Source organism: Ustilago hordei (genome assembly GCF_900519145.1).
Source record: "Ustilago hordei strain Uho2 genome assembly, contig: UHO2_contig_21, whole genome shotgun sequence".
Classification (NCBI taxonomy): Eukaryota; Fungi; Basidiomycota; class Ustilaginomycetes; order Ustilaginales; family Ustilaginaceae; genus Ustilago; species Ustilago hordei.
Genome location: NW_024545274.1, coordinates 1 through 25,028, shown reverse-complemented (window position 1 = coordinate 25,028; position 25,028 = coordinate 1). Strand labels below are relative to the sequence as shown.

Sequence of the window (25,028 nt, the reverse complement as noted above, 5' to 3'; positions counted from 1 at the left end):
GTTGTTGGTCAAAGGTTTGGGGTCTTGATGCTCATTTGTATCTATGGCTGACTCCATGTCTATGTGTCTGTCCAGTGGTTCCTGGTCTTTCTCATAAAATAAATGTTCCTCTGAGTAACCCAAGTCTTTGGGATCTTCTTTGCTTGTTGAGGTCAAATGCTCACTAGTTGCCACTTGGTGTGATCTGTCCAGTGTCTGTATTCTAGAAACTTTGCCGAGTTGCTCCAGAAGACATTTGGTCTGTAGTCAGGACTATGTCATGGGAGCCGGATGCGCAGGAGACAGGAAGAAGTTGAAGTCATATGAAGGAGTGCAGAAATTGCAGGATCGGGCTAAACAAGAGCTTAAGGAAGAGTTCACTGAGATCAGCAGTAGAAACAATCCTATGGCATAACTCAGCAGGATCTGTGGGAACAATGTCGTTACTACAGAGTTCAGTGGGAATCGTAATATCATGCTGGGTACTGCAGATCTCATGAGGATCGATCAGAGAGGCACCCCATTGCTGATACAATGAGGGGGGGACACTGTACAAGAGGAGGACACCACTGGATGAAGCAGGGGTCTGACATGATGATGAGGTCAGGGCCAGCAGGTGGGCGCCAATGACATAAGGATGAGAGGGGGTGTGAGTTGCCACTCAGATGAAGTGGGGCTGGCCCCTAATGAAGATGAAGGCAGCAAGAGGCCCATCCACCTGCAGGAGGCTAGGGAAGCAGTGCCAACAAGTAGCAGCACAAGGATGGATGGGGGGAGTAGCAGGAAGGAGGAGGAGGAGCAGTGTCACAGGCAACACCACAAGAAAGGTATATAACCATGCTCCCTGTCATAGTAAGTGAGTGGATTGGCATCCACTCTACACCATACACTACTAGTTATAGCTTTACACATAAGTATACAATTAGTATTCAGTCAGCAAGTTGCAATCTCAATAGATTGCATCCATTGCAGCATGTGTGTTGTATCACTGCTCTCTGATTTCCAAAGGCAGTTCATAGAAACCTGCAGTCTGGATAATGATAGAACTGAAGGCAGTTGTCCACTGCAGTCTGGGGATCACCTCAAGCATTCAGTTGACACACTGGGTACTTGTGTTGGCACTACCAATCATATCACTCACACCAGACCTTTGGTGTCATGCAATACATTCAAGTTATTGATTGTGCTGAGCTACCTCTGGACAGAGTGTCCACAGTGGTTAGTTGAAACCTGCAATAGCAAAACTATTATTGCATCTTTGAGTGAGAAAAGTGATAGAGATGTCTCTACTACATATCTCACCAAGAATTGTAATACCACTAGCATTGTCACATATTTTGACAGGATTCATAATAGACACAATTCTATTACAGATAACAGGTTTTGGGCACATGTCCTCTGACAGACTATAGAACAGCCAACCCTTTCTCTCCAGGCTGTACCCTATGAATATGGTGTAAGCGGTCGTGTGCCAGAAACCTGAAAACTGTTATAAGAACCTAATATAACTGATTTCCCCAAAAGGTGCAGAAAAGTTTTCCTTACAGCTGATCTCCATGGGATATGTGGTAAGGCTGTGTGATAGTAGGTTTTGACTAACTGCCTTGAACACTCCATTCAGAGGCTATGCAGCATGTCTTGTAGAACTAGATTTGGAATGCTATAAGATGCAGCCTCCTGTAACAGCATGAGTGTTTGTAGTGCTGCTTGTTGCTTGATGGTATTTGATATTATCTGGACTGCAATAAGGTTATTGCCTGCAGATGAGAGAGGTACTGGACTACAGGTGTTGAACACTGCCTACAGTTGTCATCTAGCGGTGATACAACACACTTGCTTGAGATAACTTTGCAAAGCCCTGCTATTGCAATGATATGAAACTAAGTAAAGAGTAAGACAGGTAAAGAGTAGAGTGGATGAGGATCCACTTGTATACTATGGTGAAATGAGAGTAATTATGTGTTTGTACAATGTCGCCTGTGACACCGCTCCTGCTCCTCCTGAGGAGTGTTATCAAGTCCTTCAACACTGCTCCTCCTCCTCTTGTCCTACTTGCTGGTCTCCTCAGCACAGTTCTCCTTCCTCCTAACCGGTGTGGCCATTCTCCAAACCTGACCTTTATCCTGTGAATCTCCTTGACCACATGGTTAACCTTATTGTCCTGCTCTTGACCATGTGGTCACCCCTATGTCCATCCTCCCACTCCATGCAGTCACCTCCTCAACATGTGTGAAACCATCTCCCCCTGTGGTAACCATATGTGTGGTCCTGAGCTTGATCCCCTTCCTTGCATGTGACCACCTCCTGCCTGTCTCTTCCCTGTTTCCACAATGGAGTACTCCTCCTCCAACTTTCCCATCCTTCTCTTGTGAGTGTCCAAGCTGGTACACACCAATGGGAGCTTCTCGCAGTGTATCTGGTGAAATCTACCAAATGGGTTGGTTCAGGTCAATTTCAGTGAGATCAACCAGAAACCCATGATGCAGTTGATTTCACAATTTGCATGCATGACACACCCAATTCTTGTCCAGGGTCTATCTGTGCAGACCCTGTGACATATGGCTGCAACTGCTCGCTGGTCTAACGTCTTATTGTCTCGCTTAACCGTTGGGATGTTTACCCAAGCGAGATATCCGAAGATGTAGAGGAGTCGTATGAGCTGTTTTGGCAATCTTCTGAACATTACTTCATAAGGGAGTGTCATGGGCCTGAATGCTCAAGAAGCAGGAGGGTCACTGGTGCATATGGAAGGAGCACAGGTATCAGAGATCTAGTCGATACCAGTAGAGGGCATGGTCATAGTGCAGTCTCCATGGAGACCATGGACTCCTACAGACTCACATGCAAAGGAGGACTGGGCCCATATGCAAGGAGGGCCAGGCACAGCCACAAAGAGGACCAAGCTCAAGGAGCATGCAGATGGTTACCACCCAGGGGCTCAAGAGACAAGAGTCAAAGGAACCATCACCAGTCAAAGGAGAAGGAGCAGTGTATAGGAAACTGGCAAGCAGGTCCTGAGGAGGAGGAGCAGTGTTGAAGGAGTTGACACCACTCAAGAGGCACAGGGGTGCAGATAGCTCAAGGAGGACAGGAGTGGTGCTAGAGGGGCCCCCTGTACAAGTACTCGATGAAGAAGGTACTCTCTGGAGAGAGAGCAGGAGTGGTGTTGCTGGTGATGCTGTGAAGAGGTATATAACCATACTTTCTCATCATCAAAGGTCGAGTGGATCCTCATCCACTCTACACAACCATCATAACTAGTTATCACTTCAGCATAAGTATACATTAGTTTCAGTCAGCATAGTAGTAATCTATCAAGGTTGCTCCTCATTGTAGTGTGTGTGTTGTATCACCACTACCTGATGTCCAAAGGCAGTTCATAGCAAACCAGCAGTCTGGATATAGATAGAACTGAAGGCAGTAGTCCAATGCAGTCTGGGGATCACTTCAAGCATCAAGTCAACACACTGGACACTTGTGTTGATGCCACCAACCTTATCACCAACACCATCAACCCCATCATCATCAACACTCACACCAGACCTTGGTGTCATCATAACCTACATATTGATATTGATCATGCCAAGCTACCCTGGAACGGAGTGTCCACAGAGGTCAGCCGAAACCTACGACAGTATATACAATGAATGCCACCTGCTGTCATTGCACAACTTGATAGTTGCCGAGAAACTAGCTTGTTGAGACCAATACCAAGACAATAGCTGTTGCACAGTTTGATAGTCACCAAGTATCTCAACAGACCAACCTGGGTTTCAGGCACGAGACCCCTGACAGTGCTGACACAAGTGTCCAGTGTGTCAACTGAGTGCTTGAGGTGATCCCTGGGCCACAGTGGACAACTGCCTTTGGTTCTGATGATTGAGAGAACTGGACCACTGGATGAACTGCCTTCTGATGTTGATCAATGTCAATGAGCAGTGATGCAACACACATGCTACAATAGGAGCAATGTCTTATGATTGCTACTGCTTGACTAAATACTAATGTATACTTTATGTGAAAGCTATAACTAGTAGTGTATGGTGTAGAGTGGATGGTGATCCACTCACTTGCTATGATGGGGAACATGGTTATATACCTGTCTTGCAGTGTTGCCTGCAACACTGCTCCCCCCCCCCCCCCCCCCTTTGTTCCTCCTATACTCCCCATCCACCTTGTAATGTTACTTGTGGACACCACCCCCTCATCTCCTGTGGATGGATGGGCCCCTTGCTTCCTCATCTCCATCAGGGGCCAGTCCCACTTGATCTGGGTGGTGACTTGCACCCTTTCATCACTTGCTTGTCTTTGGCACCCACCTGCTGGTGTCAGCTTCATCATCATGCAAGGTCCCTTCTTCATTCAGTGGTCTCCTCCCCCTCACCTGGTATCCTCCTCTTGCCATATCAGTGTTGGGGGTGCCTCTCAAACTGATTCTCATGAGGTCTGTTGTACAAGCATGATATTACCATTCCCACTGAGCTTTGCAGTAACAATGTTGTTCCTACTGATCCTGATGAGTTCTGCCATAGAGCCATTTCTACTACTGATCTCCACAAGCTCTGCCTTAAGCTCTTGCTTAGCCCAATCCTGTGATTTCTGTGCTCCTCTTCATATGACTTTGGATCTTCTTACTTCCTGTGCATCCTGTCCCATGACAAGGTCCTCGTGTAGCTTCATCATTGATAGGGGCCACTCCCACTTGATCTGAGTGGTGACTCACCCCCCCCCCCCCCCCCTTTTTTTCATCTCACCCATCCTCCTGCCCTGAGTTGATCACCAAGCAGGCCCCCTGCTTCATTGGAGTGGTGGACTACAGATTCCAGTGGGCTTTGCTGTAAGATCCCACTTGTACCAATTTGAGTGAGACCTGTTGTAGAGCCTCTCTACTACTGATCTTGATGGACTCTGCTGTAAACCCTTGTTTTTCCCAATCCTGTGATTCCTGCGCCACTGCTCATATGATTGCAGATGCTCCTGTGCATCCGGTCCTATGACAAGGTGTAGGTTCCTTTCAACACTGCTCCTACTGCTCCTGCTCCTTGTCTCATATGCATCCTGTTGTACCCTTGCTCCTGTTCCTCATGCTCCTTGCCTCCAAGCGAGAGTGAGGATGATGCATCCACTCCATTGGAGTACTGGGACCCCTCATGTCCATCATTCCATCGAGGCCCTTCCATTCTTCATTGCAGGAGTGACAATGCTCTTCTGCCAACTTGATTGTGGGTAGTGGTCTCCCCGACTTGATTCGAGAGGCGAGCTCTTTCTGTCCTGATGAAACTTGTTCGAGTCTTGTGGCTCGACTGTGTTGAGATGCTTGTGTGCCCTGCATATTTACTCTGGGTACTGGATCTTCTGCGCACGCCCGCGGACACTGCCTTGGCAGCCTTAGCTCACCTTTTTCCCATCACCACCATCACCACTATCACCACTATCACCACTATTACCGCCATCACCACTATCATTGCCACCATTATTGCCACCAAGAATGTCGTCTGCGGTGGGAAGATTGCAGGAGGGCATTAAGATTTGCATCTACCTTGTCAAGAAGAAGGATATGTCGGATGGCGAGTTTGTTAGGTACTACAGCGAGACACATGCGCGCTTAGCGCTTCCTGCGCTCGTTCGACATGCATGCATTTCTTACACTCAGGTAAAGTTGCTTCTTCTATTCATGCCAGATGTCGTTATGACTGCTGACAGGCTTTCTAGGTTTTGGATGGTTCGTGTACCTGTGTATAGTTCCACTGTTGTCAGAGTGCAACGAAGGAGGCAGTGACAACTATCTTTGGTCGAGAGGCTGTAGAGCCAGGAAACGCGTTGCATGTCATGCCCTACGATGCTTGCTCTTCCTTCGTCTTTCCTTCGATCCAACAGGCACAGGCGTTTTTTCACGACGAAGAAACGGCAAAGATCCTCGGTCCTGATGCAGGAAGCTTTACCGATCCCAGTGGTTTGCAGATCGCCGTCGGACGCGAATTCATTGCAATCGCCGAGAGCAACGTCGTCAAAGCTTGATCCACCACCTCAATTCTATGGCTTGCAGGGCTTGCAGGGCTAACAAGTGTACAAGGCTCTTAGAGATGATCAAAGGCATATAAAGAGCCGAGCGATTGATTGAGGGACTAGGCACCCGAAAGAATACTATCCAGAGAAGGAAAGAGCGACTGATTTGCCTGCCAATTGCGCCGTGTGCTGCGCAGAAGGAGGATTGCTTGCTCGCTTGCGCTTGCTGCTCAAGGTGGTGCTGGGCACTGAGAAGCACTGTGAGGATGCGGCGTGAGTTGCGTGCTGCTTCGCTTCGCCGTGCAGCGTTGGAGAGCAACGAGATGGCAGTCTTCAAGCTAGCGATAGATGGTGAGGTAGCGGGTCGATCGAGTAGACGGCCGATCGGATATGCAGGGACCAGTGTTGGTCGACGTCGACAAGATCGACGAAACGACGAAACGACGAAACGACGAACAACAAAGAAATGGCAATGAATGCAACCTTGAACAGTTCGAGGCTCGAGTATCATCAGCCTTGCCGAGGCCTAGGGACTAGATGCACGGACCCATTGCGGCGGCGGGGGGGGGGGGTATCAATGCAGTTCGAACGATGGTCGACGTTGACGAGTATATCCAAACTTGCTGGGATGGATGAAACGGGGGGGGGGGGTGGGTAGGCTAACTAACTCGGCTTGTTTATATACATGGATCACTGACTTGGCCGTATCTGGCTGATAGAGTGCCAAAGTGCCTGATGTGATCGAGTGGCGCCTCGGAGTGTCGCTTTTGTGGGCGTTGACTGCTCTCGTGCCTCAGTGATCACGATCGTCGGAGCACCGAGCACGGTGGCTTGTCTCGATCCTCGCGGCCCTCCCGACGACTACGGCACTTTGCCTGTGGAAATGCCAGCCAACTGAAAACTCAGCCTTGGGTGGCGGAGTCTTGGGTGGCGGAGCATCGAGTCAGTCAGTCAGTCAGTCAGAGCGAGGGAGAGAGGAAGAGAGGGAGAGAGGGTCGATGCTATATAGAGAAGCAAGCCTCCCGAATCAAGACTGCCCGTTAGGGTTAGCTGCTCATCTCCGCAGCAGACAAGAGTGCAAATGGGCAAAGCTGGTTCCTCTTTCAAGCAGCTCGACGTCGCCATCCTCGGTGGTGGCATCGGTGGCTTTGCAAGCGCCATTGCCCTTCGTCGCGCAGGCCACAGGTGTACCGTATACGAACGACGAGGCTTTGACGTCGAGGTGGGTGCTTCCATCTCTTGCGCCGCCAATGGCACACAATGGCTTCACGAGTGGCAGGTCGATGTTCAGTGCGGTCGTCCTGTCGTCTTGATGGAGCTCACCATGCGCGATTGGCAAACCGGCCAAATCCTCAACCAGTACCACCTCGACGACTACGAGGAGACGTGGGGGAACGTCTACAACATGTTCCACCGTCAAGACATGCACAGGATGCTCCTCGACGCCGCCCTCTCTACATCCGGCAAGGGGATCCCCGTCGAGATTGTCATGGACCACATTGCAGACCACGTCGACACCGAGACGAGCGTCGTCACTTTCCGTAACGGCATCCGCGTCGCTGCCGACCTGATCGTCGGTTCGGATGGTATTCGATCCAAGACGTGTGCAGCGATTGGTGTCACGCCAGAGATCGAGTCGGCGCCTCAGACTTGTTACCGATGCAACGTCACCAAGGAGCAGGTCCAACGTCTTGGCCTTACCTGGGCTGCCGATCCTGCCATCCAGTTCTGGGGCGGCTATCCGAAGGAGCATCTCAACCAGTACTACAAGATCGTCATGAGCCCATGCGCCGCCGGCGACATTGTCTCGTTCTACTGCTTCATGCCCACCCAACTCACCAAGCACCGTTCCGAAGGCTTTGTCTTTGAACAGGTCGCCCCCGAAGAGATCCTTGCTGGCGACTACTGCCAATTGGACCCGCTGTGTGTCAAGCTGATCCAGAACTCGGTGGAACGCAAGCCCTGGCGTCTTTACCTCCACCAACCTTACTCGCACTGGTACAAGAAGCAGACCTGCATCCTCGGCGATGCTGCCCATCCCATGATGCCCCACCAATCCCAAGGCGCCTGCCAAGCAATCGAAGACGCTGCTGCGCTCGGCATCATTTTCAGCAGCGAGTACAACTTTACCAGCAACATCGAGGCTGGTTTGCAGCTCTACCAGCACATTCGTAAGCCCAGGGCTACTCGAGTGCAGTACGCTTCCGCCCGTGCCTTGGAGAATCTGAACGAAAGGATTGGCTTCTCATCCTTGAGCGCCCCACATGCTGCTTTGGCAGCAAAGGAGAACAAGCTGACAGTCAACGAGATGAACACGTATGATATGAAGAAACACATTCGAGAAAGCGTCGACCCTTGCTCGTCTGCTACTACTACTACTACTACTACTACTACTACTACTACTACTACTACTACTACTACTACTACTGCTGCTGCTGCTGCTACTGCTGCTGCTACTGCTGCTCCTGGGCCTAGTTCGACTGCAATCGCTACCGGTGCATAAACACAGCATGGATCGCATCGCTCCACTTTGCTTGTATCTCGTTTTCTTGCCAAATGGCCTTTCCAACAACCTTGCCCTCGCACGTCTGTTGAGCTCTTCTGTTGCGAGTGTGGGTGCAAGTGTGGAGCGAGGTGGCAATCGACCCTTGGACTTGTTTAGTCCGCACAACGCATTGTGCTGGTGTTGTGCAAATGAGGCCATCGTGGTCCAAGCAACGGTGGTATTGCATTCACACCCACCCTCGGTTCCGCTGGGCAAGTTTGAATGCATCCTGCCATTCTGCCAGCTCAGATTGACATTGCAAAGCAATGCAACGATACAAGGAGCCTCCAAGTTGCTGCTATCTGCTCCTGCCGCAACCGTCGTCGCACCCATCTCCGGCAGCCTCTACGCTCTGCTGGGCAAGGGGGTGAGGAGGAAGAAGCTCACTAAAATGATCGCCTCCGTAGCCTAATTCTCAAACTCGGCTGAAGAGTTGCATTGCAATCCTACCCAAGTATGCTTTAACAAAACAAGCCGAGACAGTGGAGAGAGCATGTTCAGACAAGACTCTTTGGAGGAGGCAACACTGCCTCCCCTTCTGCCGTCTATCAACCGCGCGGCACGAGGATGGGAAACAAGATATGAGATGCAAAGAGCATCAGCCAACTGTACTGCATCTACGACTACCCTTTCAAAGACAAGCGGGACACTTACGACGTAAGCACGGGAGAGGCCTCCATCGACCAAAAGATCATGCCCAACCACATAGCTCGATTCATCCGTAGCCACTGCCGGCACCAAACCGGTGCGAATGCAGAAGAAAGAGATGTCAGTGTCTCCAAACTCGCAACAACAACAACAACGAGGAGGAGGAGGAGCGGGTGGCAACGCACGGAAAAGGACAGCTTTAGCCTGTTCAACCGCCTCTCCGAATCTTCCCATTGGAAGGTGGGTCATACGACGGGCGAGTTTTTCGGGTGTATCGAGAAAGTCCATCAGCAAAGGTGTTTGCAGTGGTCCGCTGTTCCATGCACCGCCCAGTAGCAACAAAGATCACAAAGCCGATCGAGAGAGATGTCAGCATCTTCAGGCCTACAGCTCTCACAATCACAGCCCAAACAGTCGAAACTTACGGACAGAGAGAATTGACTCTGATGCCTTCCCTGGCATGGACGATGGCCAACTCTCTCGACATAGCCAGTACGGCTCCCTTGGAGGCAGTGTAGGCGATCTGAGGAGTAGCTGCACCCATGACCGCTACGAAGGAAGCTGTGTTGATGATCGAGCCACCAACGTGCAGATTCTTGCTCTCATCCGTTGCGTTGTTGCGCATAGCCATGATCGCATGTTTGCAGCCATACCAAACGCCTTTGACGTTGATCGCCTGGGTGAGGTCCCAGATGTTTTCTTCCGTGTTCAAAGCGTTGTCGTCGCAAGGGTGCATGATGCCGGCGTTGTTAAACATGACATCCAGCCGACCGAATTCATCAACAGCGCGCTGGACCACTGCCGCCACCTCGTCTTCCTTGCTAACATCGCACTTGACAGCAACCGCTTTGACCGCCGGCGTACAGTGCGAGAAACGCTGCTCGACCAGATCCGCCGTTTTCTGGCATCCGTCCAGGTTGATGTCCGCGAGCACCACCGAGGCTCCTTCCGAGGCGAACAGAAGCGCACATTCTCGGCCAATACCGCTGTCGTAGTCGGAGCGAGAGAGAAAGAGAGAGAGAGAGAGAGGCAAGGCTAAGCAGAGTGAGCTTCAACGTGGCGAGCAAGAGGTATACTTACGAACCGCCGCCGGTGATGACAGCCACCTGCGATACCAACCAACGCGGCCAAGGCAAACACTGTTAGCGCCAGCCTGCGTATTCCGCGCGTTCAAGCGGCAACGGGGATGACTTACGCGATGGGCAAGACGCAAACCAGGCATTGTGGTAGATGCTTATCCAAGCGAGCCTGTCAAGATGGTGGTGGTCGAGAGGCAAGCCCCTGACACGGTCTGATCCGGTCTTACCCGGTCTTATCCGGTCTTATCTAGCCTTGCCGCGGCTCATCTCAACACACTCGGCCGACAACTGTAATGCGCGGCTGCGATACGCGCCCCCCCCCCCTTTCACGTCATGCGATACGCGCTGCTGCTGCCACTCGCACAGCCAAGAAGCTCGTCGAGTCGATCACGGATCATTCGAATGGAAACATGGATTGCAATCGTACCACAACGTATATCTTCCGAGGCGGGCATGCATCTCAAGCCTTACGCAAACGCATATGGATACTCTTGGGCTGAGTCAACTGATCGAAGGCCAAGGTGCTCAAACTGACACCCCTTCCGCTATCCTTGACACCGCTCCAGGGGAGAGCAGGGTGCAAGACATCCGCCCTGTTCAGATAAACCGTACCCGTCTCGAGCTCGGTGGCTAGCTTATCAAACGCTTCTGCCGAGCCTCTAGTCTGGATGTCGGTCCAGATGGAAGCGGTGAGGCCGTAGTGCGAATCGTTCATGAGTTGCAGTGCTTCCTCGTCGGATGCGACCTTCTGGATGCCGATAGCTGGGCCGAACGTTTCCTCCCTCATAATCTCCATCCTGTGGTCGACGTTGACGAGGACGGTGGGTGCGACGAGCGCCGTACCAGCCTTGGCTTCGGGGAAGAGGTCGGCGCGGATGAGGTTCTTGGCTCCCTTGCTGAGCGCATCCTCAATCTGCCTACGCATCCGTTCGGCAGAAGCAACGCTGACTACGGGCCCCAGAGTTGTCTCTGCTTGCCTAGGGTCTCCGAGCTTGTAGGCCTTAGCAAGTGCTACAAACTCTTGCACAAACTCGTCGAATACCGAGGCGTGCACGTAGATGCGTTCCACCGAACAGCACGACTGTCCCGAATTGAACATTGCACCATCCACCAACTCCTCTGCGGCCCATTTGATGTCCGCGTCTGGACGAACGTAGGCCGGGTCCTTACCGCCGAGCTCGAGGGCAACACCCTTGAAACCAGGTCCATCGGCAGCAGCTTTTCCAAGCGCTTTGCCACCAGCGACAGAACCAGTAAAGACGAGAAACTTGACCCGTGCGTCCGCTGCGAGCTTGGCAGTGCTCTCAAAGTCCAAGTGTACCACCTCAAGCAAGCCCTTGGGCAATCCAGCCGCCTCGAGTGTCCGCTGCAAACTCTCTGCTGTCAAAGGTGTCTGAGGCGAAGGCTTGAGCACCACGCCGTTTCCAGCAAGCAAAGCAGCCACCAGGCCGTTAACCGTGGTGAGATAAGGGTAGTTCCAAGGCGTCACCATCGCAACCACCCCCAAAGGATCCCGTCGAATGCTGAGCTTCAGATTGCCAGCTTCCCCCTCGGTCTGAGGCTTATCGGCCAAAGCATCTTTTGCCACCTTACACAGGAATCGACACCTCTCCAACGCTCCCCTGATCTCTCCGGCGCACTGACCCACCGGCCGACCCATCTGAGCAGAAAGCTCTTTCCCCAGCTCTTCCTTCTCCGCATCGAGGATGCCCATCCACTTGGCGATGATAGCAACACGCTCTTCCACACCACTCTTGGCCCACGACTTTTGAGCTGCAGCTGCAGTATCGATGGCCTTGTCGAGTTCCGATGGAGAGAGCAGCTGCTTTTCGCACACCACGCTCTGATCGTAAGGTGCGATGGTAGTTTGCACCGCCATCGTAAAGAGAGAGAGAGAGAGAGAGAGTGTGTGTGTGTGTATATCGATGGTGGACGAGGGATAGATATGATGGTGGTGGGAAGGACAAGCGAATTCGACCGCACGCAGCACATTAGCCGCGATAAGCACGATACGCGCGATACGCGCGATACGCACGAGAAAGTGAAGGCCGGTGCACGGACCATCTCCAAACAAGAAGAGGTCACGAGATTTCTTCAGCCTCGTCCTCCTTGTCGTTCTTCTTGTCGTTCTTCTTGTCCTCCTCCTTCTCTGCTTTCTCATTTTCACCGGGCGCAAGCATGTCGAAACCAAGCAGGATCGAATACCAAGACCTCGAAGAGCTTCTCAAAGATGACAACAAGGTCAAGCTCGCTGGTAAGTCTCGAGGTCCCCCGCATCACTGCAGTATCAGGATGGATGGCTGACTTTCTGCCTTGCCATATCTTGCACACCTACAACATCCTCCAGGCTTGGACGTAGATGGCATCGTCCGAGGCAAGTACGTTTCGAAATCAAAGTTCCTTTCGGCGGCTAAGCCTACCTCTGATTTCGGCTTTTGCTCTGTGATCTTTGGTTGGGATATGCACGATCTTGTCTACCCGACCGAACTTCTCGTCTCGAACAAAGCAAACGGCTATCGCGATCTTTCGGCGAGGATCGATCTGGACACCTACCGACGCATTCCGTGGGAGAACAACGTGCCTTTCTTCCTTATCCGATTCTTCAATGCCGATGGAACACCGCTTGCCGTTTGTCCACGAAACTTGTTGCGCTCAGTGGCGAGCAGAGTGGAGGAGCAGACGGGATGGAGGTGCATGGCCGGAGCTGAATTCGAGTACTTTCAGTTTAAAGAGACTGCCCAGTCACTAGCTGAGAAAGCTTTCGTCAATCTTAACACGCTTACACCAGGCAATCATGGCTATTCCATGCTCCGCACCACTCTCAACAAGGACTACTTCCTCGAGCTCTTTGATGCCGCTCAAGCTTTCAGAATCGATGTCGAGGGGCATCATACCGAGACTGGTCCAGGTGTGTACGAGACTGCATTGGCCTACACCGAAGTGACGCGCATGGCCGATATGGCGGTCCTCTACAAGCTCCTCGCCAAATCCGTAGCCATCAAGCATGGCATTGTACCAACCTTCATGGCTAAACCGCATGCGAACCATGCTGGATGTTCTGGGCATATCCATGTATCCCTCTGCGATCCCAAGACGGGCAGGAACATGTTTGCGCTAAGCAAGGAGGAGCAGATTGCACAACAAGGCAGGAAGGAAGCCAAGTACGAGGATGTCAAATACCTTAGTCAACAGGCCGAGTGGTTTCTCGCTGGAGTCATGACCGGCTTGCCGGACATCATGCCCCTACTGTGCCCAACGATCAACTCGTACAAGAGGCTAACTACAGGCCAAGCCTACTGGGCTCCCAACATCTCTTCCTATGCCTACGACTCCCGGCTGGCTTCAGTGAGGATCCTGAGTCCCCCAGACGTGCCAGACTACGCAACACGCTTCGAAGTGCGTGTACCAGGAGCCGACCTAAACGCCCCGTACGCATTCGCAGCCATCTTCGCCCTCGGACTCTACGGTATCTCGCAAAAGCTTCATCTGCCCTTCGCACCTCTGGACACCACACTGGAAGCTAAGGAGCAAAAGCTGGTTTACCTACCAACATGCTTGCAGTCAGCGACACAACGGTTCATGGCCAAAGAGAGTCTCGCACGAAAAGTGCTAGGCGATACACTTGTCGACCACTTCGGCGCAACTAGACTGCACGAGGTACACTTGTTCAACCAATCCGTCACCAATTGGGAGATGCAAAGGTACATGGAGCTTGTCTAACCCCATCCCTTCTTACCTAGTCTCACATGCACACTTAGTTCGGATTGACTTTAGCAAAAGCAACCAACCATGCTCCTTCCAAACTGCCCCAATGACGAGTCTCAGAAAGCCAACTTACCCTGAACGCTCCATCCAGCAGCAACCCTAACCCCTACTGTAAAAGCCGACTAGGATCCGTCTTGATGAGATCCATCGTATGACCTCTCTTTATAACCTCTCTTGCTGGTATAGATTGCAACCCCAACTTTGAACCAATTCCAACTAACTGCTGCAGACACTCTATCCAGTGGTAGCACAATCAAAGTCCTAATAGACTTGTCAAGCTACGCCAAACAATGGTGCAACAGCATCTGTCTTGACATGGGTGTAATCTCGACCGTCGCACAAGTGATTCGATGGATCGGTAAGCAGACCACAGTGGACAACTGCCTTAAGTGTGAGATCGAGAGGGCCGCACCACCGAGACTGCCTTTGGTATTGATGGGATAGATTGGGATCCAGGGTGTTCAGTTGATTTTAGCGATATCAACCAGAATAAGATCATGCAGTAGATCTCACCAAACTTGTCACGAGAAGAACCATCCTGTCATAGGACTGGATGGATGCACAGCAAGTGGATTCATATGAAGAGGCCTTGCGCGATAATCATGGATCGGGCAAAAGGAGAGTTCTGACAGAGTTAAGTGAGATTGGTAGGACCAATGGCTCTATGACAGAACTCCTTGAGATCAGTAGGAACAAGGCCGCTGTCATGGGCCTGAATGCTCAAGAAGCAGGAGGGTCACTGGTTCATATGGAAGGAGCACAGGTATCAGAGATCTAGTCAATAACAGTAGAGAACATGGTCATAGTGCAGTCTCCAGGGAGACCATGGACTCCTACAGACTCACATGCAAAGGAGGACTGGGCCCATATGTGAGGAGGAGCAGGCACAGCCACAAAGAGGACCAAGCTCAAAGAGCATGCAGATGGTTACCACCCAGGGGCTCAAGAGACAAGAGTCAAAGGAACCATCACCAGTCAAAGGAGAAGGAGCAGTGTATAGGAAACTGGCAAGCAGGTCCTGAGGAGGAGGAGCAGCGTTGAAGGAGTTGACACCACTCAAGAGGCACAGGGGTGCAGATAGCTCAAGGAGGACAGGAGTGGTGCTAGAGAGGTCCCCTGTTCAGTACTCGATGAAGAAGGTACTCTCTGGAGAGAGAGCAGGAGCAGTGTTGCTGGCGACACTGTGAAGAGGTATATAACCATACTTTCTCATCATCAAAGGTCAAGTGGATCCTCATCCACTCTACACACACATCATAACTAGTTATCACTTCAGCATAAGTATACATTAGTTTCAGTCAGCATAGTAGTAATCTATCAAGGTTGCTCCTCATTGTAGTGCATGTGTTGTATCACCACTACCTGACATCTGAAGGCAGCCCATAGCAGGTCAGCTGTCTGGATATAGATAGAACTGAAGGCAGTAGTCCACTGTGGTCCAGGGATCACCTCAAGCATCAGTCAACACACTGGACACTTGTGTTGATGCCACCAACCTTATCACCAACACCATCAACCTCATCATCATCAACACTCACACCAGACCTTGGTGTCATCATAACCTATGCATTGATATTGATCGTGCCAAGCTACCCCTGAATGGAGTGTCCACAGAGGTCCGCTGAAACCTATGATTGTATATACAACGAATGCCACCCACTGTCATCACACAACTTGATAGTTGCTGAGTGATGTAGCTCGCCAAGACAGATACCAAGACAATAGCTGTCACACAGTTTGATAGTCACCGAGTATCTCAACAGACCGACCTGGGTTTCAGGCGCGAGACCCCTAGCCCTAGCCGGTGTGTCTTGCTTGCGGGCAACGCACAATTGCGCTCCGCCAAATTCGAAATTCACGCGACTGCGTTGACCCCCAACGCACTCGAAATTTACACTGCTCAAGTGCCGCAACGCAAACAAATTTATTTTTGCTGGAGCAGCGCAAATTGAGCAACGCACAGCTGGAGCAACGCACTCACAGCTGGAGCAACGCACACTCTGCTGGAGCAACGCAATCTGAGCAGCGCACAGCTCAAGAGCAACACACAGCTCAAGAGCAATGCACAGCTGGAGCAACGCAATCTGAGAAGCGCAATCTCATCAGCGAACTGCTGGACAGCGCACACTCTGTCGGAGCAGCACAATTGAGAGCAGCGCAATTGAGAGGAGCGCAATCGAGAGGAGCGCAATCACGAGCAGAGCAGGAGAGAGGAGCACAATCGACAGTAGCGCAAGAGAGAGCAGAGCGAGAGAGAGGAGCGCAATTGAGAGGAGTGCAATCGAGAGGAGAGCAACCGAGAGGAGCGCAATCGGGAGCAGAGCAGCAGAGAGGAGCGCAATCGGGAGCAGAGCAGCAGAGAGGAGCGCAATCAAGAGGAGCGCTCACTCTGCTGCAGCAGCGCAATCGAGAGGAGCGCAACCAAGAGGAGCGCAACCAAGAGGACCACAATCGACAGGAGCTCACTCGAGAGCAGAGCAGGAGAGAGCAGCGCATTCGACAGGAGCACAATCGACAGGAGCACAATCAACAGGAGCACAATCAACAGGAGCACAATCGACAGGAGCACAATCGACAGGAGCACAATCGACAGGAGCACAATCAACAGGAGCACAATCAACAGGAGCACAATCGACAGGAGCACAATCGACAGGAGCGCAATCTACAGGAACGCAATCGAGAGCAGAGCAGGAGAGAGGAGGTCTATCGACAGGAGCGGAATCGACAGGAGCACAATCAGGAGGAGTGCCATTAAGAGGAGTGAAATCGAGAGGAGCTCAATCGAGAGCCGAGCAAGAGAGAGGAGCTCACTCGAGAGGAGCGCAATCGACAGCAGAGCAAGAGAGAGGAACGCAAGAGAGAGGAGCACAATCGACAGGAACTTTATCGACAGGAGCTTTATCAACAGGAGCTCATTGGAGAGGAGCGCAATTGACAGGAGCGCAATCGAGTGAAGAGCAGCAAAGAGGAGCGCAATCAAGAGGAGCGCAATTGACAGGAGTGCAATTGACAGGAGTGCAATTGACAGGAGTGCAATTGACAGGAGTGCAATCAACAGGAGCACATTCGACAGGAGCGCAATTGACAGGAGCTCACTCGAGAGCATAGGAAGAGAGAGGAGCGCAATTGATAACAGCACAGAGCTCAATCAATAGCAGCACAATGGACAGGAGCGCAATCGAGAGCAGAGCAATCGACAGGAGCGCAATCAAGAGGAGCGCAATTGACAGGAGCTCATTGGAGAGGAGCGCAATGGACAGGAGCGCAATCGAGTGAAGAGCAGCAGAGAGGAGCGCAATCACGAGCAGAGCAAGAGAGAGTAGTGCATTCAAAAGGATCGCAAGAGAGAGTAGAACAATCGAAAGGAGCGCAATCGAGAGCAGCACAATTGAGAGGAGTACAATTGAGAGGAGCTCATACTCTGCTGGAGCAGCACAATCTGGAGGGACGCTTTCGAGAGCAGAGCATTCGACAGGAGCGCTCACTCTGCTGGAGCAGCACAATCGACAGGAGCACAATCGAGAGCAGAGCAAGAGAGAGGAGTGCAATCGAAAAGAGGGCAATCAAGAGGAGCGTAATTGACAGGAGCGCAATTGACAGGAGCGCAACTGAGATCAGAGCATTCGAGAGGAGCGCTCACTCTGCTGGAGCAGAACAATCAAGAGCAGCGCAATCGAAAGGAACTCTATCAAGAGGAGCGCAATCAACAGGAGCACATTGGAGAGGAGCATAATGGAGAGGAGCGCAATCAAGAGAAGAGCAGCAGAGAGGAGCTCAATCGACAGGAGCGCAATCGAGAGGAGAGCAGGAGAGAGGAGCTATATCGACAGGAGAGCAATCTACAGGAGCGCAATCGAGAGGAGTGCAATCGACAGGAGCGCAATCAAGAGGAGCGCAATTGACAGGAGCGCAATCGAGTGAAGAGCAGCAGAGAGGAGCGCAATCAAGAGGAGCGCAATCAAGAGGATCACAATCAAGAGGAGCGCAATCAAGAGGAGTGCTATCAAGAGAAGAGCAATCGACAGTAGCGCAATCGAAAGCAGAACAATCGACAGGAGTGCCGTAGAGAGGAGCGCAATCGAGAGCAGAGGAGGAGAGAGGAGCGCTCCACTGCTGGAGCAGCACAATTCAGAGGAGCTCAATCGACAGGAGCGCAATTGAGAGGAGCGCAATTAAGAGGAGCGCAATCGAGAGACAAACAGCAGTGAGGAGCGCAATTGACAGGAGTGCTCACTCTGCTGCAGCAGCGCAATGAACAGGAGTGCAATCGACAGGAGCGCAATCAAAGCGAGTGCAATTAAGAGGATCGCAATCGACAGGAGGGCTCACTCTGCTGGAGAAGCACAATCGAAGGAGCAAACACTCTGCTAGAGCAGCGCAATTGACAGGAGCGCAAATCGAGCGCAATTAAGAGGAGCGCAATTGACAGGAGGAGTCGTGCGAATGGAACATGTGCTTGTTTCAATGGTGGGAAAAGACACGTGACCTGAGTCGTGTCACTTCATATCGCTCATCACATCTCCCGTCTCTCTCATTTGCTTCTTCTCCATCATCTTCTCTCCTCTTGCACAAGCTTTCTCCTGGCTACACTTCATCATGTTCACCCTCCCTTCCCCTCTCGACCTCCTTCAGCCTCCTGACTGTCTGGAACAGCATCATAGTCATCCCCACCACCATGACCCCTCACTTTGCTGCCACTGCCATTCTCTGCCTCCCACAAGCCTTGGCTGCAGGGCTGGGGTTTTGCTTATGCCCAATCAGAGACAGTGCCTGAGGTGCAAACACTCTCGTGGCCCTGACTCTTTTGTTGGGAAGAACGGGAGGCCTGTCAAGACCTGCTCCTCCTGCAGGAACGTAGCCTCCCACCACACCGTCAGCAGCCGATCTGCCTGCCCTATCCCTACCATCCCCTCTACTAGGTCCTGCTCTCGCTCTCCAGGCGCCATCGACCGATCCTCTTCAACCCTGGCCGCTTGCTCTCCCTGCCCTTCCTTCTCCTCTTCTGCTGACACCATCCGTGCAGGTCCTGCTTTTGCCCCTACTGCCTCTGTCATCACCCTGAGTGCTCGCATCAACGGCATTGACTCCCGCATCAGCAGACTGGAGGGCACCATCCACTCAAGCTTCGCCACCATCCTCACCCGTATTGCCTCCCTGCAGTCCTCCAGCGCTCCAGCCACTGTCCCTAGCTGACCTACCCCCCCTGGTGAGTCAGTCCCTCCCTCTTCCCTCTGCATTTTCCCCTGGGTCCTGCAGGAGGTCATCTCCCAGGTCGCAAACGACACCTTGAAGCCGGAACGCCTCATTTTACTCTGCAACCCTGAGTATCGCATTTCTAAAGAGACACCTGCTCAGGCTGGTCTTGTCTTCGCGGACAGCCAAGTCAGGATCGCCGAGGAGTCTTCTGAGCAGCGCAGCTCCAGCTTTGCTAAAGCGATCCCCAACATTCGAGCGCTGGCCCAGGTCTGGCTCGTCTACACTGCCATCCAGGTCTGATCCACTCAAGATCTCAATCTCAGCAATGCCCTGCTGGCTTATCTTGAGATCCTCATTGAGTTTGACCAAATCTACTTGTGGAAGGGAGTCACTGAGTACCACCTCGCCATCTGCTGCCAACGTTTTGGTACGGGTGTGACGCACGAGTGGGCTCACTCCGACACCACCTTACAGGGCCACACCCTCTTGACCAACATCAGGACCCCAACTGCACCTTCCTCTGGCCCTCCTGGCTCCAAGCTTGGCGCGAAGTCATCTCGACCCGGCCGCACCACCACCAACCCTCCTCCTGTTGAGATCTGCATGCGTTTCAACTCGAGTTGGGGCTGCTCTGGTTGCAATCGACCTCACATTTGTGCTAACTGTTACGAAAAACATCCTGTCCAATCCTGCCGCACTGGCAATGAGTTCAAGTCGACCCACACCAACACCACCCTGAAGGGTGCATAATGGTGAGCCCACCCCCTCACTCAGATGACTTTCCTCACCGACCTGTGGCTCGCACTGCCCTCCACCATGCCTCCCTGGTGGACAGAGCAATGTCTCCTGCCACCACTGGCCCTGGCCCAGCGGCTACATTGCTACCCGCCCCCTCTTCTCCCGGCTCCTGCCTGGTGGACCCGTTGCATTCTGCCTCCTCTCCTTCCAACCCCGGCTTGGTAGACATGTTGTTGCCTGCCTCCCTTTCTACTGGCCCTGGCCTGGCAAACATGTTGTTGGTTGCCCCCTCCTCTTCTGGCTCTGGCCTGGTGGCCCTGCTGTGGCCCACCTCCTCTTCCTTTGGCTCTGGCCTCGTGGGTAGTGAGTCTCCTGCCACACCTCTAGGCTCTGGCCTGGGGGATCAGCGGTTTTCCACCTCCCTCCCCAGCACTTCCTGTCCTCCTTCCACATGCAGCACTGTGCTTGCCCCCTCCTTGGAATTCTTTGCACCTCAGGGCATTGCCAACATGTCATCTGACTTGGCTTCCACCCTCCTCGTTTCCCTGCTCACAGGCCCGGCCCCGCCAGCTCGCCCTAACACCACCTGTGAGCTTCCCATATTTGACTATTCTGACACTCCTGCCACCGTTGGCTCTCTCAAGCTCGAATGCTGGGCCCCCTTCCTCAACCTTTACCCAGATCAAGGATTTGCTGACCAGCTGTGGGGTGCCCTCTCCCATGGCACGCTGCTTGGCTATTCTGGCCCCCTCCACGACCATGCGAGGCTAGTGGGTTCTAACCTGCCTATGGACCTGGAGGACACACTTCACTTGCATCGTGAAATCGCATCACGGGTGCTTGAGGGCCACCTCCAACTGGTTGATGATCCAGGTGCTGCTCGTTTGGTCTGCTCCCCAGTGGGAGTCGTTCCAAAGCCCCATAGCGACAAATGCCACACCATATACCACCTTTCCCACCCCCGCCAGCCGGGCATGCGCTTGCCATCTGTCAATGATGGCATCCATCCCTCCTTCGTCAGCATTCGTTACGAGACCCTCGACACCATCATTGACTTTGTTCGCGATCACCAAGGTGCCTCTCTCTGGAAGGCCGACCTCGAAGATGCCTTTCGACACATCATCATAGCAGAGAATGATGCTAGGCTCTTGGGTTTCCATTTTGATGGCCGGTACTACCAAGAATGTGCCCTTGCTTTCGGTGGCCGCTCCTCACCATTCCTCTTCAACCTCTTCGCCAAGTTTCTGCACTGGGTAACGTCCTTTGCCCTGCAATCAGCCTCGCCTTCTCCCACCTCACACTCAGAGGTTTCTCACTATCTTGACAATTTTTTTGGGGCTTCCGACCCCACCTCCAATGCATCCACCCCGATTCAGGCCCTCAGCATCGTGGCAGCTGTGCTGGGTTTCCGCCTCAGTCATAAAAAGACAGTGTGGAGCACCACTCACCTCGAGATTTTGGGTATCGAGCTTGACTCTGTTGCTCAGATGGCCTCCATCACCGACCAACACCACCAGCATATCCTCGGGCTCTGTCAACGAATCATTGATCAGGGATGGGCCTCCCTGCTTGAACTCCAGCAGATCACAGGTCATTTGCAATTTGTCACAAGGGTGGCTCCTCACGGCCGCGCCTTCCTTCGCCGCATCTATGATGCAGTCACATCACATCGCAGGGCTCCCTTTGGTCGCCGCATCAGCAGAGCCACTCGTGATGAACTGATCTGGTGGACCTCCATGCTGTCCGCGTGGGATGGCATGTCCCTTCTCCAGCCTTCACCCCTCATCATTGAGCATGTGTGGACAGATGCCTCAAAATGCTCCATCGGCAGTCACTGCGGTCACATGGAGCACCCCACCGCTGTTTTCTCCTGGGAGTTGTCTCGGTGCCATTGCCAAAAGGACATTCGCTTTCTGGAAGCCTTGGCGGTGCTCGAGGCACTTCGGCTGTTCTCACCAGCCTGGCCTGGACCTCGTCGGGTAATCCTCTATGTTGACAATGAGAATGTTGAACATGGCCTCCAAAAAGGTTCCATTCGCAACCCCATGACCCAGGTCCTCTTCAGAGAGATATTTGCCTTGTGCCTGCAGCGGCACATCAACCTCCAGGTAACCAGTGTTCGCTCAGCAGCTAACACCCTCGCTGATGCTCTCTCCCGCCGCCGCTTTGTTCTCATTCAACAGGAGTATCCTCGAGCCTTCTCCCTCCTTCAGTTCAACAGCAGGGCAACACCACCAAGCCCCCCTGCAGCTTTGTTATCACCACCAAGCTATCTGAACAAGCGGCCTTCCTCCTCTGGAATGGCCTTGCACCCACTACTCGCTCCCGCTCCACCAAGCTCTGCTTGGATTTCGCCACCCTTGCTTCCACCCTGTTTCACACCACACAACCCTTCCCAGCGACAGCCCCAGCTCTCATCGAATGGGTGGCGCACTACCACCGGCATGCAAGGACATATCAAGCAGTCCAGCGCAGTATCGCAGTACTCAGGTCCTGGCACGTCGACCTTGGCCTCTCCACCTTGGCCTTCAGCTCCGACCGCCTCGCCAGGGCCATCCGAGGCTTCAGGTGTTCCACTGGCGACCCAGCTCCAACCGCCAAGCTGCCTATTACGCTCCCTCTCCTCCACCGACTTGTCGACTCCCTGCCCTCTGTCTGCCCATCCAAGCATAACCGCCGCATGTTTCATGTGGCCTTCTGCCTGGCCTTTGCCTGCCTCCTCCGCTCTGGCGAGTTTACTTGGGAAACATCATCTTCCCCACCCCTCCTCACCATTGGCTCAGTTGCATTTGCTGAGGATGGGTCCTATGCCATGATCCTTCTCCCCTCCAGTAAGACGGACCCCTTCGGTACTGGTGTCATGCTCACCGTGCCAGCGGTCCCTCTCCCAACATGTGCAGTCAAAGCCCTCCAAGTCATTTGTCGGCACCATCTGGCCCCCGAGCCCCTCTTTGCTCTCGACAGCGGCATGCCTTTTGACTGCAAGTCTTTCATCACCACCATCCATCGCTGCCTCCGGATGTGTGGCATCCCTCCCAAGGGCTACTCTGGCCACTCCTTCCAGCATGGTGCCGCCACTTGGGCTGCCGCCAACGGGATTGACTCCAGCACAATCCAGGGCCTGGGCCACTGGCGCAGCGACTGCTTCTGGCGTTATGTTGACACGTCAGCTGCCGAGCGTGCTGCGACCTCAGCTCATGCCCTAGCCCTAGCCCTAGCCGGTGTGTCTTGCTTGCGGGCAACGCACAATTGCGCTCCGCCAAATTCGAAATTCACGCGACTGCGTTGACCCCCAACGCACTCGAAATTTACACTGCTCAAGTGCTGCAACGCAAACAAATTTATTTTCGCTGGAGCAGCGCAAATTGAGCAACGCACAGCTGGAGCAACGCACACTCTGCTGGAGCAACGCAATCTGAGCAGCGCACAGCTCGAGAGCAACGCACTGTTCGAGAGCAACGCACAGCTCAAGAGCAACACACAGCTCAAGAGCAACGCACAGCTGGAGCAACGCAATCTGAGAAGCGCAATCTCATCAGCGAACTGCTGGACAGCGCACACTCTGTTGGAGCAACACAATTGAGAGCAGCACAATTGAGAGCAGCGCAATTGAGAGCAGCGCAATCGAGAGGAGCGCAATCGAGAGGAGCGCAATCGAGAGGAGCGCTCACTCTGCTGGAGCAGCACAATCAACATGAGCGCAATCAAGACGAACGCAATTGACAGGAGCGCAATCGACAAAAGTGCAATCAACAGCAGCTCAATCGACAGGAGCACAATCAAGAGGAGTGCAAGCGACAGGAGCGAGCACTCTGCTGCAGCAGCGCAATCGAGAGGAGCGCACTCACGAGCAGAGCAGGAGAGAGGAGCACAATCGACAGTAGCGCAAGAGAGAGCAGAGCGAGAGAGAGGAGCGCAATTGAGAGGAGTGCAATCGAGAGGAGCGCAATCGAGAGGAGTGCAATCGACAGGAGCTCACTCGAGAGCATAGGAAGAGAGAGGAGCGCAATTGATAACAGCACGGAGCTCAATCAAGAGCAGCACAATGGACAGGAGCGCAATCGAGAGCAGAGCAATCGACAGGAGCGCAATCTACAGGAGCGCAATCAAGAGGAGCGCAATCGACAGGATCTCATTGGAGAGGAGCGCAATTGACAGGAGCGCAATCGAGTGAAGAGCAGCAGAGAGGAGCGCAATCAAGAGGAGCGCAATCAAGAGGATCACAATTAAGAGGAGCGCAATCAAGAGGAGCGCTATCAAGAGAAGAGCAATCGACAGTAGCACAATCGAAAGCAGAACAATCGACAGGAGCGCTGTAGAGAGGAGCGCAATCGAGAGCAGAGAAGGAGAGAGGAGCGCTCCACTGCTGGAGCAGCACAATTCAGAGGAGCTCAATCGACAGGAGTGCAATTGAGAGGAGCGCAATTAAGAGGAGTGCAATGAAGAGGAGCGCAATGAAGAGGAGCGCAATCGAGAGATGAGCAGGAGTGAGGAGCGCAATCGACAGGAGTGCAATCGACAGGAGCGCAATCGACAGGAGCTCAATCAAGAGGAGCTCGATCGACAGGAGAGCAATCGAGAGAAGAGCAGCAGAGAGAAGTGCAATCGACAGGAGCTCATTGGAGAGGAGCGCAATCAACAGAAGCGCAATCAAGAGGAGTGAAAATGACAGGAGCTCAATCAACAGGAGCTCAACGAAGAGGAGTGCAAGAGAGAGGAGCGCAAACGAGAGGAGTGCTCGCTCTGCTGGAGCAGCACAATTGACAGGAGCGCAAATGAGAGGAGCGCAATTCGAAGCAGCGAACACTATGCTGGAGGAGCGCAAAAAAGAGTGCAATCGACAGGAGCTCATTCGACAAGAGCACAATCGACAGGAGCTCAATCGACTGGAGCGCTCACTCTGCTGCAGCAGCACAATCTAGAGGAGCTCGATCGAGAGCAGTGCACACTTTGCTTAGGGTTAGGGTTACAAGGGTTAGGGTTAGGGTTAGGGTTAGGGTTAGGGTTAGGGTTAGGGTTAGGGTTAGGGTTAGGGTTAGGGTTAGGGTTAGGGTTAGGGTTAGGGTTAGGGT

General features: G+C 52.9%; 6 protein-coding genes across 6 annotated transcripts; 4 read left to right on the top strand and 2 right to left on the bottom strand.

Moving 5' to 3' along the window:
- Positions 1–5,467: 5,467 nt before the first annotated feature.
- On the top strand, positions 5,468–5,997 carry UHO2_06756 (uncharacterized protein; the record flags this gene model as incomplete). The annotated part of the gene is made up of 2 exons (XM_041557794.1): positions 5,468–5,632; positions 5,722–5,997. The coding sequence occupies 2 exons, from the start codon at positions 5,468–5,470 to the stop codon at positions 5,995–5,997; spliced, it is 441 nt and encodes a 146-aa protein (XP_041413728.1).
- Positions 5,998–7,066: 1,069 nt separating this feature from the next.
- UHO2_06755 (uncharacterized protein) lies at positions 7,067–8,488 on the top strand (the record flags this gene model as incomplete). Its single annotated transcript, XM_041557793.1, has 2 exons — positions 7,067–8,351; positions 8,412–8,488. 2 exons carry the CDS (start codon positions 7,067–7,069, stop codon positions 8,486–8,488), a joined length of 1,362 nt encoding a protein of 453 aa, XP_041413727.1.
- Positions 8,489–9,027: 539 nt separating this feature from the next.
- On the bottom strand, positions 9,028–10,400 carry UHO2_06754 (uncharacterized protein; the record flags this gene model as incomplete). The annotated part of the gene is made up of 6 exons (XM_041557792.1): positions 9,028–9,075; positions 9,185–9,258; positions 9,364–9,491; positions 9,604–10,164; positions 10,259–10,284; positions 10,374–10,400. The coding sequence occupies 6 exons, from the start codon at positions 10,398–10,400 to the stop codon at positions 9,028–9,030; spliced, it is 864 nt and encodes a 287-aa protein (XP_041413726.1).
- Positions 10,401–10,717: 317 nt separating this feature from the next.
- Positions 10,718–12,136, bottom strand: UHO2_06753 (uncharacterized protein; the record flags this gene model as incomplete). The annotated part of the gene is made up of 1 exon (XM_041557791.1): positions 10,718–12,136. One exon carries the CDS (start codon positions 12,134–12,136, stop codon positions 10,718–10,720), a length of 1,419 nt encoding a protein of 472 aa, XP_041413725.1.
- A 299-nt stretch (positions 12,137–12,435) lies between these two features.
- On the top strand, positions 12,436–13,977 carry UHO2_06752 (putative glutamine synthetase; the record flags this gene model as incomplete). The annotated part of the gene is made up of 2 exons (XM_041557790.1): positions 12,436–12,511; positions 12,605–13,977. 2 exons carry the CDS (start codon positions 12,436–12,438, stop codon positions 13,975–13,977), a joined length of 1,449 nt encoding a protein of 482 aa, XP_041413724.1.
- Positions 13,978–18,697: 4,720 nt separating this feature from the next.
- UHO2_06751 (uncharacterized protein) lies at positions 18,698–22,772 on the top strand (the record flags this gene model as incomplete). Its single annotated transcript, XM_041557789.1, has 5 exons — positions 18,698–18,762; positions 18,942–19,203; positions 19,279–19,512; positions 19,693–19,825; positions 19,993–22,772. 5 exons carry the CDS (start codon positions 18,698–18,700, stop codon positions 22,770–22,772), a joined length of 3,474 nt encoding a protein of 1,157 aa, XP_041413723.1.
- Positions 22,773–25,028: the final 2,256 nt, after the last annotated feature.